The sequence below is a fragment of the Myodes glareolus genome, chromosome 25, assembly GCF_982192425.1.
Source record: "Myodes glareolus chromosome 25, mMyoGla1.1, whole genome shotgun sequence".
Taxonomy (NCBI): domain Eukaryota; kingdom Metazoa; phylum Chordata; class Mammalia; order Rodentia; family Cricetidae; genus Myodes; species Myodes glareolus.
This window is the reverse complement of record NC_142050.1, coordinates 36374105-36392649: the sequence shown is the minus strand read 5'-3', so window position 1 is coordinate 36392649 and position 18545 is coordinate 36374105. Positions and strand designations below refer to the sequence as shown.

At 41.2% G+C, this 18545-nt stretch overlaps 1 protein-coding gene across 1 annotated transcript in view; it reads right to left on the bottom strand.

The window, feature by feature from the left end:
- The window catches only part of Ift56 (intraflagellar transport 56), a 50026-nt gene that overhangs the window by 16738 nt on the left and 14743 nt on the right, over positions 1–18545 (bottom strand). Inside the window, exons 7-12 of the mRNA XM_085683834.2 lie at positions 17150–17321; positions 14898–14972; positions 11703–11805; positions 9952–10007; positions 8078–8131; positions 5957–6020 (exon numbers count right to left, since the gene is read on the bottom strand). Coding sequence (XP_085539960.1) covers positions 5957–6020; positions 8078–8131; positions 9952–10007; positions 11703–11805; positions 14898–14972; positions 17150–17321 — 524 coding nt within the window. The remainder of the gene's footprint in view (positions 1–5956; positions 6021–8077; positions 8132–9951; positions 10008–11702; positions 11806–14897; positions 14973–17149; positions 17322–18545) is intronic.

The window sequence follows — 18545 nt, the reverse complement described above, 5'->3', positions numbered from 1 at the left end:
AAAAACAAAAATTAAAAAAATTGAAAAATTGGAAAAAAAAGAAATGGGAATGCAGCAGGATGTGGTGGTGCAAGCCTTTAATCCCAGCACCAGGAGACAGACAGAAGCAAGTGAATTTCTGTGAGTTCAAGGCCAGCCTGGTCTATACAGAGAGTTCTAGGACAGCCAGGTATACATAATGAAACCCAGTCTAAAATAAAATAAAGAATGAATCCCAGGACCTCTTTCTAAGTCCTGATTCTGAAACTGAAGATTCTGCTGAACCCAAGCTCCCAGAGCCCACAAGAAACACATCCCCCACGAGTACACTGGTTTTGGTATTCCCTAAACTGCCTTTATAAGGCTTTGGTTTATGCAGTTGGTACTTATCTCAGCTCAACCAGTATGGTCCAATCTCCACAGTGATCTGTCCAACACAACCCAGCACCTTCGAACTCGAGCAGAGGAATAACGTGCCGTGGAGCTACCTGATTCTGATCTGGTCCAGCATGCTGGATGACACCCCCAGCCACACCAGGGCATTTCAAAGGCTCCATGCTGTGCACGGTTTGTTATAGGCTGCTCTGTTCCGTAATCTGTATCTGCATCATGTACAAGGTCTGCCTGTACCACTGGAATGAAAGCCCCCACAAAGGCAGGGTCCTTGTTTATTTGCTACTACATCCCCAATGCTTCAGTCAGTTTTGTTGTACAAATAAAAAAGTGAAATAGGGAGAAGAAATACTAGTCAATAAATAGTGGTGGAGAATCATTTATGACTCTCCAGGGGCAATTAAAAAAAAAAAAGTTAACAATTGGTTCAGCAAGCATATTTTTTTTGCTCTGTAGACCAGGCTGGCCTGGAACTCAGAGACCCATCCCCTCTACCTCCAGAGTGCCGGGACTAAAGACACCATTCTAAGCAGATTTAAACTTTTTAACAGGGAGTGAGGGGATGGACTCAGTGTGATGACATATATCTGTAATACCAGGACTTAAAAATCTATTTATTACTCCCTCTCAGATTCATTATTTATTATGTATGCATGTTTGTCTGCATACCAGATCTCATTACAGATGGTTGTGAGCCAACATACGGTTGCTGGCAACTGAACTCAAGACCAGGGGAGGAGCAAGCAGTCAGTGCTCTTAACAACTGAGCCATCTCTCCAGCCTCCCTTTCTCTCTTTAAAATCTTTAAGGTTTTATTTTTATTTATGTGTATGTATACGTATTCAGGCATGTGTATGCAGATGCCCACAGAAACCAGAGAGAGGTATCAAATTCCCTGGAGTTAGAGTTATAGACAGTTAACTGTGAGCAGCCCAACATGAGTGCTGGGAACTGGACTTCAGTCCTCTGCAAGAGCAATACATGCTCTTAACCACTGAGCCATCGCTCTCTTTTTTCTAAAGGACTCTTATTATATTTGACATTTAAAGTATGTTTCATTACATTTATTTAGACATTCTGAATTGTGTGTATGTGAGTGTGGTCATGAACCTGCCATGGTGAGCATGCAGAGGTCAGAGGATAAGTTGTTTCTCTCCTACACCACGTAGGATGATGAACAAACTCAGGTCATTAGATTTGGTGGCAAATGTCTTAACCCACCAGTCAGCTCACTGGCCTTTATTTTTCAACTTTTATTTTTCATGTGTGTGACAAATGTGTTTATGTGCATGATGTGTGTGCATATTTGTCTGTGTATGTACCCCAGCATCCCTGGGGGCGAGGTGAGGGGCAACTTCACACGCCGCTCCTTGACTTCCAGCTTGTCTGAGTCAGGCTCTCCTGTAGCTGGGCTGTGTGTGCCAGGCTAATTGCCAGTCTCCACCTCCCACTGACAGCAGGAGCACTGGGATTGCAGATGCCACCACCCTGTCCACACTTCCGTGGGTGCTGGGAACCCAGACTCAGGTCCGCATGTTTGCATTACAAGTGCTTTACTTCAGAACCATCTGCTCAGTCTGGGGTTATTTTTATAAGCAACAAAATATGCTCCGAAGGTAGGTTTGCTGGATGTGCTGGTGCACACCTGTAATCGCAGCACTTTGGAGGCAGAGGCAGGATGATCATAAATTCAAAGCCAACCTGGTCTACATAGTGAGTTCCAGGCAAGCCAAGACTACATAGTGAGACCCCGTCTCAAAAAACAAAGCAACAACAACAAAGTGAGATTTAAAGGCAAATGACCCATGGTGGGGCGTGAATCTACAACATGCCAGAAAATTAATATATTAGAAATTGCTAAAAAATTTATTCTAATAGTTAATATTAAAACTAATTTAGTGCAGTGGTGGTGTATGCCTTTAATCTCAGGACTTGGCAGGCAGAGGCAAGAGCAGCACTGTGAGTTTGAGGCCAACCTGGTATACAGAGTGAATTCCAGGACAGTCAGGACTACACAGAGAAAATTTGCCTTGAGAAACCAAAAAAAGAAAAAGAAAAACTAATTTAGACTTACAATTCGCAGGAACTAATATGCAAATTCATTCCTGTATAGTGGTATATTATTTGTGTTTAATAAATAATAATTAGAAGAGACGATAGTTCATCAAACAACATGATAGTTTAATCTAAACTAACCTATAAAACTAAAAACTAACAAATGGCTGGGCAGTGGTGGCGCACACCTTTTATCCCAGTTTATGGCATATGTTTATGTATACACACACACATATTTTAAATTTTTTGTCATGATATTAATGGTCATATAGAGTACTAATTCTAGAAAAAGGTTTCATCTACCTTCCTGTACAGGATTTCAGGTTTGAGTCTCTATAGTTTTCTACAAAGAATCATGAGCATGCCTAACAGCGACTTTTGAAGTCTCCATAAGGAGAATGGACAACAACAATTCCTCCATGACTATGATAACACTACTAAGCTGAAAACGACCACCTAAGGATTGGTTTTGGATTACAAACTGCTCAGAAAAATTTTGAGGTGGCGATCCAGCCTCACAGACTACCTTAGCCAGGATTTGAGATAAGCCCTGCACTTTCCCATTATGCAGAGACTTGACAACAAATGATATAGCTGCCTCTCGCAGGACTTGACAATTAATCCATGTTTTTTTTTCTTTTCAGGATCCCCTAAAGATGCCACCATGCCCAGACAGCAGGAAGTAAATTTAAGAATACAATGCCAACATTCCCAAAAGGTGGGGTGGATGATTTTTGGTCATTCAATGGGTTATGGATATTTGTCATTGTTTAGGGCAGGCTGGGTACAAGTTGTTATTGGTTACAGCCAGGAGGAAAGTTGAATAAAGGAAATTAGATTCAAGGTTCTTGTTTTGAAAAGAAACAAAGGGGGTTACAGATACGATAAGACAAAAAGTTAGATTATTGAGTCTACTTTTAAAAAACAACTACTAGTTTTAAATGTTTTACATTGGATTGGATGTTTGTACATTGTATACAAATTTGTATATTGATACAAATTTGAGATTAATTTTGTTAGAACATATGGTACATACATTTCTACTCTTGTTCAAGGTATTGTACCTCTACAACTCATTTAACAATGTAATGCAAATGTCTAGTCTGTGAAAATTGTTATTACCAACTGTTTAGAATAATAAAGAAATGCAGGTTAGTAGTTATAGTCACCTATTACAATTGAACTTGTAGTCACATTAGGTATGTTTTCAAGGTCAAACAAAGATATATTTTAGATAGACAGGTCATCTTCAAACACTTCAGATATCTACAGAATTTGGCATTTAAGATGTTTTAATAACACAGATTCTTTTCTCTTTTTTATGACAACGAGACATGTCTGCTCCTGGAAGCACTAAAATACTTCAGAGATGATGATGGGTACTGCAGAAACTCCACATGGAGTTTACTTTCTTTGTAGCAAAAGTAAGCCACTGGGTAAGACAGTGCCCTTGCCTTGACTGTTGACAGTATGTTGTCCTAATTGGATAAGCAGGACACAAAAGAAAGTGACTGCCAAACATTGTCAAAACAAGGAAGGAGTGCCCTTCAGACTTTTCTGCTTCACAGAAAAGTATATTGGATATGCTAGGTCTGTAGGCCGAAGATGGATACCCCAGTATTACAGAGGAACTTTGGGTGACTGTCCAGGAAGCCAAATGTTTATGTCATATTTCACCTTTTTTTTTTTTTTTTGGAAGTTGCTTGCTGGCATTTCCTGCTTACTCAATTAATATTATTTCCTTCTTGGATCTCTAAGGGAGTTGAAGATTAGACAGTTTTAGTTTTCCTTGTTTACCAGACAAGAAATCAAGTTGTGATAGAAAGTAAATTAGGTACAAGACTTTCGACTCACCTAGATAGGATAAATAAGGGATATTTTCTCTGAATTTGTCAAATGCAAATACTAGACATTGCTGATGTATTTACTGCCTATATACAGTCTGTGGTTATTGTACTTAGTGTATATAGTTTTTATTATATTAGTTATAGCTAGATTTCTTTTTTATTTTAGATTTTTAAAATAGGGGAAATATAGTAGTATATTGTTTGTTTTAATAAATAAAGTTTGCCTGAAGATCACAGGGCAAAACTAGTGAGCCTTACAGGCCAGGGAGTGGTAGCACACACCTTTAATCCCAGGACTCTGGAGACAGAGGCTGATGGATCTCTATGAGTTCAAGGCCACCCTGGGTCAAGATTGAATCTATCTAAGAGAGAAACAGAGCTCACACAAAGGTGATTCCAGCATTTGGGATCACAAGCTTTTAATTCCAGTATTAGAGTTGTGGAGACAGGAGTGATATGGCTGGGCAGAGAGATGAATAGAAGAGGGGAGAGACAGGAACTCAGTGGCGTCTGAAGTGTGGGGCATAGAGTCTTCAGGATTTATGGAGACAGGATCTTCCCCATTTTCAGTCTGAGGTAGAAGGAAGAGCCAGTGGCTGGCTGCTTTGCTTTTCTGATCTTCAAATTGAACCCCAGTATCTGTCTCTGGGTTTTTACTATTCGTGCTACATTCCTGGTTTTTAAAATTTATTCTTATATCACTCTTTTCAAAATTGTACTTATTTTTTATGTATATGAGTGTTTTGCCTAAATTTATGTCTGTGGATCACATATGTGTTCCTGGTTCCCATAGAGGCCAGAAAAGGACATCCGTTCCCTGAGACTGGAATTACAGTCGTGAGTTATCATGTGGGTACTGGGAATTAGATTCGGATCTTCTGTAAGAACAGACAGTGCTCTTAACTGATGGATCATTTCTCTAGCCCATAACCTTTTTTCCCCCTCCCAAGACTGGGTTTCTCTGTGTAGCCCTCCCTGGCTGTCCTGGAACTCACTCTATAGATCAGGCTGGCCTCAAACTCACAGATCTCCTGAGAACTTGGATTAAAGGCATGCACCACCACTGCCTAGGGCTCCCCCTTTTTAAAACTAACCTACTTTTTCTTTAATTATGTGCACTGTGTGGTTATGTGCACATGTGCATGCAGGTACCTATGAAGTCCAGAAAGGAATACTGGATCCTTTGGAGCTGGGGATACAGGCAGTTGTGAACCACCTGATGGGGGTGCTGGGAATTGAACTTGAATCCTCTGTAAGAGCAGCAAATGTTCTTAACCACTAACATGTTCAAAGAGGATAATTTTAATATTTTTTTTATTGTTGTGTTTATTTGTGTGTGTGTGTCATTGTTGCAACAGTTTCCTATATACTGGGCTGGCCCTCACCATGGAGCCAAGGATTCCTTGAACTTCTGATCATCCTGTTTCTGTCTTCCAAAGGCTAGAATTATAGGTACCAGCTATCATGTGAGCTTCGTGTGGTGCTAGAGATCAAACCCAAGAGCTTTTGAGTGCTAGGTGAGCATGCTACAAAATGAGCTACATCCTCAGCCTTCCTCTCCGGTTCCAACCCCTTGTTTCATATCGAGAATCATGACATGTCCCTCAACAGTCAGACTCCACTAGTCAATCTCACCCAACTCCAATTATGAATTGTGTTCAAAAGGACAGATTGTGACATACCACATTCACTAGCTGATCCTCCCACCAACTGGAAAAACTGCTGGGCAATTTTCATATGATCCCTCTGCAAAACAGAACAGAACAGATAGAGAGGAAGCAGGCACAAATATTTTATTTATATTATACTTAAGATTACAATGCATTTTCCTATATGTCACTTAACAAAGATCCTTGTTTTAAATCATGCTCAAGTTCTTATTAGCTTATTATTACAAGCACCAAGAAAATTACAGTCAGAAATTTTGCGAAAATTTAGAGTCAATTAGAGAAGAAGAATCCAACCTTGAAATTTCACCCTAAAACCCCTGCATTAAGTAAATTCTCGCATTCAACAAATATGTAACAAACTCTCTGACTGTGCCTGAACTTTGTACAGAAGCCATACACATAACAAGGATCATTAGACTTATTTATTTATGCAATAAATATTTGCTGCCTACATGAAGAGATCTAGAGATGAAAGTCTTTACGGCATTTTTGTTTCATAAAGAACTTAATATGCAACATTAACATGGATAAAAACCTTAGTTTATCTGTCTGCCTGCCTGCCTGCCCTGTCTGTTGTTGAGAAAGAGCTGCACTATATAACTCAGGCTGCCCTTGAACTTTAGGTCCTCTTGCCTTGGCCTCCCAAGTCTGTAGTTACAGGTATGTACCACCATGCACATCAGCAGCCTAACTTTAGACTGCTTTCTTAGTTATATGAAGCTCTTTAGCTGGGCAATGGCAGCACATGCCTTTAAACCCAGTACTCCAGAGGCAGGAGGATCTCTGAGTTGAGGCCAGCCTGGCCTACGGTGAGAGTTCCAGGACAAACCCTGTCAAGAAAAACAAAAAAAAAAAAGAAGAAAGAAGAAGAAGAGGAAAAGAAAGAAAGAAAGAAAGAAAGAAAGAAAGAAGAAGAAGAAGAAGAAGAAGAAGAAGAAGAAGAAGAAGAAGAAGAAGAAGAAGAAGAAGAAGAAGAAAGAAGAAGCTCTTTAAACTAAGCTTTGGGGGAGGATGAGGACTGAAAATTGGCATGAACTCAATGTCATCCTGGGGATATAGTATTTGAGACTCTGTGTCACAAAACCAAAAGACCCTGTCTCATGAAACCAAATTTAAAAATCAAAACACAATGAAACAGATTTTCTAGAAGAGATAGGGGTATATCCCCAGTATCTTAAAAGCTTTTCTAGGAAAAGAATTTTTCCCATTTTCTAGGTACCAAATTTATTTTCTGTACTCATCAGTAAAGAGATGACCATATCGGGGCTCTTTGAAACAAAATATCAAGTTAATGGACTAAAGGTAAAACTCTCTACATAATAGAATTATTTTTGCAGGGATCCTGGACTTTGTTGGACCCTAGACTCCAATCACCGAGGGGGAGTCTCCCCAAGAGACCATCTCTCACACCACAGCTGATGTAAAAGCATGAGGATTTTATTAATTCTGTCATGACAGGGTCTTTCAGCATTAGAGAGGCCAGAAAGACCCTGAATAGCTGGTACAGGCTACTTTTAAAGGAAAAAGTCACAGAAGCAAGGGGGGCATCTGGGAGTTGTTCTATAACTATTATGATTGGCTTATTCAAAAGGGTTATTACCAATAATTGGCTGGAGAGTGGTTGCCAGATCAGATGAGGCAAGAGGAAACATCTGAGGGTCACTTTGACCCCTTTCCCAGGGACTGAGTCAAAACATCAGGGACTGAGTCAACATCTTAAAGGTTATCTTGCCCCAATTTCTAGAGAACCATCATAAAGACTCAGGGAAATGGAAAGTTCCCAACATTTCAGCACATACGTGGGTAATTGTTAGATTCCTGGTTCCCAGGGGAGGGGGGAGCGCTACTGCTGAGAGGCCTCAGAGTTGTCAGAAATGGCTTTAGAGTTATTTTAGAGTTCTACAACTTGAGGGTTTAAACAATTAAAAGGAACTGAAGGACCAAGGATATGGCTCAAAGCAAGTATATACCTAGCATAAGGGTTTGCTTCCTAGCACCCCACCCCCAACAACAAAGTACAGGACCTGCAGAAGAACCCAGTGATTGTAAGCTTGTCATTGGTTGCACATCCATTCCAGTTTTCACATTACCAGAACTTGGCAAAGTATGGACTGCTAATGACTTCATACTCACCGAACCCATTTCCTGGCCAAGGGCTGCATTAACAACTCCCTTGAGAATGTACTCCTGGAAAACACAATCATCCATAAATCAGCTGTGTGGGTGTTCCTGGTGGTCCCTTGACCAACTCTAGTCCACAGGCTAAAATCCCTGTCCCTGCTCTCCCCCGAGTATGGAAGGAAGCAGAGTCCGGTTTGACTTCTAGCAGGCAAATGCTCATAGAGCAGAGTTTATCATCATAAAAGCTCAGTCTTAAGTAGAAACACATGGGAAATGGCTCAGTCAGCAAAGGACTTACCACGTAGCATGAGGACCCCAGTTCAATCCCCAGGACCCATGGAAATTATAATCCCACTGCTGGAGAGATGAAAACAGGCAGATTCCTGGGGCTTGATAGGCAAGCCAGGCTCACCTAATCAGTGAGCCCAGGCCAGTGAGAGACTTTGTCTCAAAGAACAGGGGAGGCACTGCTTGTGGGAAAATGACTACTACATGTATGTCACTCCTCCTCTCCAATATCACATAAGTACGCTTTGGTCCTTTCCCTGAACATCTGATACTTACAAGATGCTTTCTCTTTTGGTGGCCTGTGGCCTCATCTGTACCCTATTTTTTTTCAGTCTTGGCTCAAAATTTTAATAATTTTTTTAAAGATTTATTTATTTATTCTATATAGTGTTCTGTCTGCATATATACCTACTCACCAGAAGAGGGCATCAGACCTCATTACAAATGGTTGTGTGTCACCATGTGGTTACTGGGAATTGAACTCGGGACCTCGGGAAGAGGAGCCAGAAGCCAGTGCTCTTAACCTCTGAGCTATCTCTCCAGTCCCTTAATAATGCTTTCCTTAGAAATATCATTAGCTCATTAAGAGGGCTCATTCTAGGTAGTGAAAATACTGGAGCCTTTAGTTCCCTTGAGTAAAAGACTTGTTTAGGTTCTATCCAGTCAGGAAGTGTTTTATATTCAGATTGTTTTCCTGTCTTTTGTTTCTTCTCTCTCTCTCTCTCTCTCTCTCTCTCTCTCTCTCTCTCTCTCTCGCTCTCTTTTAAAACATGTATTCAGTGTGTGTTGTGTTTGTGCGTGCTTATGGGTGTGGGTACATGTACACGCTATAGCATGTGTGTGGAGGTCAGAGTACAAGTTGTGAGATTTGTCACTTTCCTTCTACCATGTGGATTCCAGGGACTGAACTCAGGCCATCAGGCTTGATGGCAGGAGCTTTTACCCACTAAGCCATCCTGCTGGCCTCATGCAGTCTTGTACTCAGTGAAGGGATGCTTACTATGGACTTAGCACACAGTGCTTGCGATAGAGACAGTTCCTGACTGTAGGGAGTGAGCAGCTGACTGAGGGAAGAGAGACAAGCTGCAGACACAGGTATTAGACACATTAGGAGTTGTTTATTCCATTGTACTATAGCTGTAAATTTTTTAAAACAGATTTTAATATTTTCAAACTTTAGATTTTTTTTAGGAATGAAATAGATATTAAGGGACTTGAGTCACATTAAAAAAAAAAAAACAAAGCCCAGGGGCTGGAGAGATGGCTCAGTGGTTAAGAGCATTGTCTGCCTTTCCAAAGGTCCTGAGTTCAATTCCCAGCAACCACATGGTGGCTTACAACCATCTGTAATGAGGTTTGGTGCCCTCTTCTGGCCTGCAGGCATACACTCAGACAAAATATTGTATACATAATAAATAAATAAATATTTTTTTAAAAAAAAACCAAAGCCCAGAACAATCACTCTCATCCTAAAGCCCCCCCGCCATTGACAGTCTTCCTGGACTACAGCGGGACTCTTCTCGGCCACACCTCACAGCTGTGGCTGCACTGCTGCCCCCGACAGCCCATGGCTAATGGAGCACGGCACCTCCACTTACCTGAGGCGTCGTAGGCTCCAGATCCTTGATTAAGCTATAAGCTTCCTGTACGTCATCTGCAATGTAAGGAGTTAGTCAGTCGTTAGATGAGCTTGTGCTATATGAGCTCGCTGCAGCCGTCCCTAGAGAACTGAAGTCTGCAGCACTCAGACAGGCATACAAAGTAGGGGACAGCTTAGGAATAGAGCGCTTTTACAGCCTGTGCAAGGCCACACATGTGTGTGGACACGCAAACTCAGAAAATGTGATGTTTTACCTGACCTTTAATTCTCTATCAAGGTGAAGGCTGTGTAGTTATCCTAAAGAAAACAGATATTTTTCATCTCAAAAAATGCATGCGTGTATCTGCATGTGCAAATGTATGTGAAGGCCAGAGGACAACCCAGCCTGGAGTCGGAACCCAGGTCCTCTTGGCTTTCAAAGTGAGCACTTTATGGACTAAGCTGTGCCCTGACCCAAGAAAACAATTATCTTTAGAAAACTCACACTGAACCACAAGACACATAAAAAATGCTCAAATTAAGACTCTAGGCTGGGCCAGGCATGGTGGCACACACTTCTAATTCCAGCACTCAGGAGACAGAGGCAGGCAGATCTGTGTGTTCAAGGCCAGCCTGGTCTACATGGAGTTCTGAGATAGCCAGAGCTGTTACACAGAGGAATCCTAGCTTCAAAAACAAAAAGTCCCCTTCCTTTTTTTCTAAAAGAAATATGTATTCCATACACAGGAGTGAAATAACAATGGCTGTCCTGGAACTCACTGTGCAGAGCAGTTTGGCCTTGAGTTCTCAAAGTGCCATCTGCTTCTGCCTTCAAAGTGAAGGGATCAAAGTCATGTGCCACCACCCCAGCATAAAAATTATGTAATCTGGAGGCTTTGGAGGTTCTATAATTTGTTTTTGTTTATACTAGAAATTTTTCACAAAATAATTTGTAAAATATATTCACTTTTTCATTAATTCATATCTATCACCAAATTTCTTTTTGCTTACCTATCATATAGAGGGGACTGTTTGCAAGACATGTACCCACAAAATACACATTTTTCTCAGTGAGGCACAAGTTGTCTGGTTCGCCTCTACCATGCACTGAGAAGGTCGCACTGCTGATTTAAGACTGTGGCCAAGCGCCCTTCTCTGCTAAGTTCTCATGGGATTCCTGCACCCCAGAGCGGAGACACAGCCACCGTGAGCAAATACAAAAGCTGAGATTTTTTTTAAAAAAACTTAAAAAAATATTTTTAGGGTTTATTTAACATCATTTTTATGTGCATTGGTGTGAAGGTGTCAGATTCCCTGCAACTGTATCTTCAGACAGTTGTGAGCTGCCACGTGGGTGCTGGGAATTGAACCTGAGTCCTCTGGAAGAGCAGTCAGTGCTCTTAACCACTGAGCCATCTCTCCAGCCCTCAAAAGCTGAGTTTTAAAGCAAACAAAAAACACAAGAAAATGTGAATGTACATTTTCATAAAACGCAAACAAGAAAAATAAAATAAGAGGGAGAAAAACATTGGAGACCCAACAGGAACTTGATGGAGGACAGAAGAGCAAAGGGAAGAGCAGGGTGAGGAAGAAGAGGCAGTGGCAGGAGAAGAGGTACAACTCCTGAGTGCCATGAAATCTGTTCACAACACTGTTGCAGATACTTATTTGGAAGTGTTATGTGTGTAAAATGTATACAACTGATTCAATCATATTAAATATTCTAAAATATTTTTCTTTCTAAGTCAGAACAGGACAAGTTTTCCTTACCTTGGCGAAGGTAGTAAATCACTAGGTTTAGCCTGGCTTCAGGAATGACGTCAACCAGGGGAGGTAAAACCTGCAAAGCCCCCTCGCCTCCTCGGAAAACAACCTGTGTAGAAAGAGTGTACTGTGGGCACAGGCTCACACGGTCACCGTAGAGAGAGTGTACGGTGGGCACAGGCGCACATGGTCACCGTAGAGAGAGTGTACGGTGGGCACAGGAGCACACGGTCACCATAGAGAGAGTGTACGGTGGGCACAGGCGCACATGGTCACCGTAGAGAGAGTGTACTGTGGGCACAGACGCACACAATCACCGGTCACCATAGAGAGAGTGTACGGTGGGCACAGGCGCACACGGTCATGGTAGAGAGAGTGTACTGTGGGCACAGATGCACACAATCACTGGTCACCATAGAGAGAGTGTACTGTAGCATCACAGGTGCACACAATCACTGGTCACTGTAGAGAGAGTGTACTGTGGGCACAGGCTCACACGGTCACCACTGGAAATGCTAAGGAGCCCAGGGTAGTGACAGAAGGAGAGAACACCCACAATAGTCCTCTAACTACCACATGCATGCCACATGCATGTGCACATGCTTACTGTGCACACACGCACACACAATAAATCAGTTAATAAATATGGTTTAAAAAATGGATAATAAAATGATGAGAAGACAGACAACTTGAGTTCAATCTCCAGGACTCGAGTTCTTTTTTCTTTTTTGGTTTTTTGAGACAGGGTTTCTCTGTGTTATCTCTGGCTGTCCTGGAACTCACTCTGTAGACCAGGCTGGTCTCGAACTCACAGAGATCCACCTGTCTCTGTTTCCCTGAGTGCTGGGATGAAAGGTGTGTACCACCACTGCCTGGCTAGGACCTACATTCTTAATTCCAGCAAGTTGTTCTCTGACCACCACAAGTTCACATGTGCACCATGAAAACACATACCCATACACACACACAGAAATGAAATAAAACATTTAAAACAATTTGTTCACACTATTTAACTTCCATAGCCTAACAAATGTTCAGAACGTGGTAAACTGTCCACAAATACACCGAAACTAAGGTTATCAGGCATGGACTACATAATTTTATCCTCAGAATATTCATGTTGATCATTTTTCTGGTTCTTTTTTCTGTCCCTTCCTTTAACAAGGGGACTTCATCTGTTCCCTTGATCCTATCGCTTCTAACTCCATCTGACTCTGGTTCTCCATTAACCACTGTATCTTCAGTCTTCCCAAAGCAGCAGCCCCACTTCTCAGCTTGAAGCACACACACAAGGGTTTTTGTTCTCTTGTCAAATCTCTACTTGGTTCCTTTGTTCCCTCTGGAGAATGCCCTATTTTTTTTCTTTCAATGGTAAACTTCTTCAAAAGCTGTGGTTAACTGCTAGTTTCCTCTGACCCTGTCACTCCTCAGCCTCCCCCAAATTTGTGTTTTGCTACCAGCACCCTAGTGAAGTTACTCTCAAAAGTCACAAATGTATCCCTTCAACTAAAGGACTTTTTGGTATTCCATGCTTCTCTGTGGTTTGACACTGCAGGCTTTAAGAGGCTGGTAAAAATCACACCACCACTGGCAGTATTCCATCAGATGGTGGGGGTTACACAGAAAAGTTAAAAAACAAGATGGCTCAGCAGGCAGGCTGGGTTACTACACACTGAACACCCCTAAGACCTGGAATTTTGAGTGCTGCTGCTGATGCCATGAGTGTAAAAGTCCACACATGACCTCAAAGAGTAGGCTTGGCTGAGGACGGTGACATATGCCTTCAATGTCAGCAGTGGAGAGGCAAAAACAGATGGCTCTCTATATGAGTCCCAGGCCTGCCTGGTCTATGGCGAGTTCCAGGCCTGCCTGGTCTATGGAGAGTTCCAGGTCAGCCTGGTCTATATGGAGATTTCCAGGCCAGCCTGGTGTATAGAGAGTTCTAGGCAAGCCTGGTCTAAATGGAGATTTCCAGGCCAGTCTGGTCTAAATAGAGTTCCAGGCTAGCCTGGACTATGGAGAGTTCCAGGCCAGCTTGGTCTATATGGAGATTTCCAGGCCAGCCTGGTATATGGAGAGTTCCAGGTCAGCCTGGTCTAAACAGAGTTCTAGGCCAGCCTGGTCTATGGAGAGTTCCAGGTCAGCCTGGTCTAAACAGAGTTCTAGGCCAGCCTGGTCTATGGAGAGTTCCAGGTCAGCCTGGTCTAAACAGAGTTCCAAGGTCAGCCTGGTCTATATGCGGAGTTCCAGGTCAACCTGATCTATACAGAGTTCCAAGCCAGCTTGTTCTATACAGAGCTCCAGGTCAGCTAAGGCTATGTAGTGAGATCTTGTCTCAATAAGAAGAGGAGGCGGAAGAGGACACAAACAAAGCCACAAAAGAAGCTGTAGTTTTTGTTACCACTGTATTCAGATGGGGAAGCTGACTCATCATACAAGATCATTTGCTTAATGCTCCAGGGGTGTGGCTTGGGAGCACACAGTCTGCATCTCATTATGTTGACTGACTGGTAGAATACAACTTCACCTGGGCTTAGATTTATTTTAAGCAATGGTCATCATGATCTAGCCCTATACCACTGCTCATCCAACTTTACCCTCCACTCCCTCTAGACTACAGGTCATCTTACACACGTCACACTTGCCCTAGATTCATACCCTATCTAGATTAGAATGAACCCTCGAAAACTCAGCCAGTCTTCAAGGATTAAACAATTGTCCCCATTATTCTAACACATGAGGATATGTTCCTCTGATCCCCCAAGGACAAGGGACACTTGGGTCTGCCTTGCCTTGCTCTTTTTTCCAAACATTCTGCCCTCCTAATAAGAGGTTCCCCAAGGAAAGAGACTGGTGTTAGAAACTCATTTCATACCTTTCTCAGTAATGAGGCATTCCTTGGAGTAGAGCAATATTTGCTGGAGAATCTCCTTTTATTATTGTTTTATTTTGGTTTGGTTTGGTTTTGGTTTTTCGAGACAGGGTTTCTCTGTAGCTTTGGAGCCTGTCCTGGAACTAGCTCTTGTAGCCCAGACTGGCCTCAAACTCACAGAGATCTGTCTGCCTCTGCCTCCCAGGTGCTGGGATTAAAGGCGTGTGCCACCATCACCTGGCTGGAATCTCCTTTTATTCATCTTTAATTGCTGTGATGTACCAAAATAAAATAGGACTCAAGTCAACCAAGATGAGAACCTTACTCACCAGATTGTGCCTGATGAGTTCTTTTGCAAATTCAAAGGGTGAAGAGGCATTGTCCATCAAGCTTTTGAGTTCTGCCTGAAATATAAAAAGGAAAGACGTGTCAAAGTAATAAGCATGTAGTTCTTATTTTTTAAGATTTTCTTTGTTATTATATTTATTTATTTTGAATTTTTTTTTTTTTTTTTTTTTTTTTTTTTTTTTTAGTTCTCTCTATACAGTCCTGACCGTCCTGGAACTTACTATGTTTGAATTTACTGGATTTGAATTTACAGAGATCTGCCTGCCTCTGCCTCCTGATGCAGGGATTAAAGACATGTGCGACCACACCTAGCTTATAACTCTCTCAAATTATGTATATGTGTGTGCATCTCTGTGTGATGTGTGCATGTGAGTATGGGTACTCCCTAAGACCAGAGGTATCAGATACCTCTGGAGCTGGAGTTATAGGTGGTTGTGAATCATCCAACATGGGCTCTGGAAATTCAACTCAGGTCCTCTGCAAGAGCAGTATATGTTTTCAATCATTGATCAATCGCTCCAGCCCCAACGGTATATAGTTCTTATGTCACATATCTATATAATGCTTTATAGTTTACAAAGCGTATAACATGCTATTTCACTTGATCTTTGGGGCTCTCAGTCAATATAATTATTATTATCCACATTTTACAGATGACATCATTTATTTGTTTGTTTGTTTGGTTTTGGTTTTTCGAGGCAGGGTTTCTCTGTAGCTTTGAAGCCTGTCCTAGGACTAGCTCTTATAGCCCAGGCTGGCCTTGAACTCACAGAGATCTGTCTGCCTCTGCCTCCCAAGTGCTGGGATTAAAGGCATGCACCACCACCACACGGCTGACATCATTGATTCTTATAATTAAAAGTTAAGTGTTTTGGAGCCTGGGGTTGTAACTCTGTAGCATGTTTGCCTAGCATGCAAGAAGCCCTGAGTTTGATCCTGAGCATAACTGGAAGTGTTGGTAGACATCTGTAATCTCAGGACTCTAGAAATAGAAGCAGGAGGATCAGAAATTCAAAGTCATCATTGCCTACATAGCAAATTTGAGGCTACCCTGGCCTATATGGCATTCTAAAGTTAAGTATCTTGAGCCTCATAAAGACATTTAAAAGTTGTGCAGGTTAGTTTTAAGACTCATAGGGTTAATCTTTATTTTCAGTGTCAAAGACTTAGAAGTTAAGCCTTTGATTTTTTAGTCTTACCATTGCACCCATATTCTTTTTTTCTAATTTTATTATCTCTATTATTAAAAACTTGCAAAAATTCATATACCAGAATTAACCAGACTTAAAGTCTATACATCACAATGAACTTCTATACAGTTTGAATAGTAGTTCTGAATCCATAGAGCTTCACATTGGATTTTACACTTCCACTATCAAGTACATTTTTTTATACACTTATCTGCTGTGAGATAATGATCTTTATCTTGTAAAGATCTATCACTCATATTGGTTTAATAAAATGCTGACTGGCCAGTAGTCAGGCAGGAAGTATAGGAAGGGTGACCAGACTAGGAGAATTCTGGGAAGTGGAAAAGCAGAGATGCAGTCACCAGCCAGATACAGAGGAAGCAAGATGAGAATGCCTTACTGAGAAAAGGTATCAAGCCATATGGCTAAACATAGGCAAGAATTATGGATTAATTTAAGTTTTAAGAGCTAGTTAATAATAAATCTAATAATAGTTTAAACAGTTTATAATTAATATAAGCCTCTGTATGTTTCTTTGGGACTGAATGGATGCACGACTGGACAGGACAGAAACGTCCATCTACAAATGGTACCCAAATGCTTGGTAAGAATTTGCATATAAAGCCTGAGAAAGCTTTAAAAAAAGGGGGGGGGAATCTAGACAGACAAGAACAGAGTCAAACACAGCTTCTTGGTAACTGTCTTCTTTTCTCCTGTAGGTTCTGTTAACAGAGGTCCATGTAGACCAGGCTGGCCTGGAACTCTTCCTATTGATCAGGCTGAATTGGAACTCACAGAGGCAAAGGCAGGCAGATCTGTGTGAGGTCTACATAAGGAGCTGGAGGCCAGCCAGAACTACATAGAGAGACCCTGTCTCAAGACAATGTTTATACACTTATTTGGTTATAGAATCACACTGGCAATGACCAAGGAGCATTGCTACAGAGCTATAAATCCTAGAGCTTATGGGCTAACCTGGGAACTGTTATAAAGTAATTCCCATTAGAACTGAGCTTATTAGAAACACACATCTACATGCCTACCTCAGCTGCTTTTCCATTGTAAAGGCGAAAGTGATTGCAAGCCTTAAGGTTGAGTGCGATGGTACTATCAGGAATTTGCTGAAGGTAAACAGCCAGGACTTCTTGGGAGACATCATAGTAATCCAATTTGTAGTAGCAGAGGGCCACGTAAACATTGAGGGCCAGGTACTCCCTGTTAGCAGAAAGATTCAAGCTGAAGTATATTTCACAGATGCTGATTCCTGATACAACAATAATATGGTTTCCAAACATCTTCCTTTATTAATAACATATTCATTTGACTCTTTTCCAATTTTGATCTAGACTACTAACTAACATCACTTTATCAATTAAAGTTCATACAACAACTGGGTACATCTTCTACATACAGAAGTAACATGATAATAATAAGGTAGGAATGGAAGGGACAGAAGATGCAACATGCTTACAAAACAAAAGAAACTGCTTATCCAACAACACATCTGATTTGGAAAGATACAGAGACACAATTCTCATGAGGGACTAAACGTCTATTATATAAATACTTCAGAAAATCTACTTCCTAAAGCTTTATAATTTTTTTAGGAAGGAAAACAAATAGGTATGTTAAAAGAAGTTTGTTAGTTAACATTCATATACTAAGTATACACATTCAGTTTGAATCAGATACTTTTATAGATAGAAAACCCATCACACCGATTCTAGTAACATTTAAGGAAAAGTAGAATCCAACTATTGTCCTATATTAAATGTCTAACTGCAAAACTCAAATGAACAACAAGGCAAAAAACAGGGCAAGGATCTGCACTGGAAGGAAGAAAGGAAGATATAATTAGTGTATTTTTTTTCTTTTTGATTTATAATATTTGAGTGTCTTTCAAATACATTTGATATATTTCTCTTTTATAAAAGTTTTTATTAGCATGTATTATACATGCTAACTGGTTTGTGTCATTTTCAAATATACAGATAATGTATTTTGAGCTATTCATGCCCCCTTTATACTCTCTTATGCCCTTCCCACTCCTACTCCTCCCTTCCTCTTTTCTACCAGTCTCCCTTTTATATGTCTTCATATGTGTGTGTGAGCCAATGAGTTTAATTAGGGTTACTTAAAGAGGCAAGGGTAAGGGGTTATTTATAGGAGCATGCCTTCCAGCATGTACATAGCTGTAGAATATTCCTTTACACTGAGCAAATATATGTTGCTGAGACCAGTTTAATAAAGAAGCTGACTGGCCAATAGCTGAACAGGACAAGGTTAGATGGGAGAGCTAAACTGAGAATGCTGGGAGGAAGAAGGATGGAGTCTGGAAGTCACCAGCGGAGACAGAGAGAAGCATGATGGGCATGCCGTACTGAGAAAAGGTACCAAACCTCATGGCAAAGTGTAGGTAAGAAATATGAGTTAATTTAA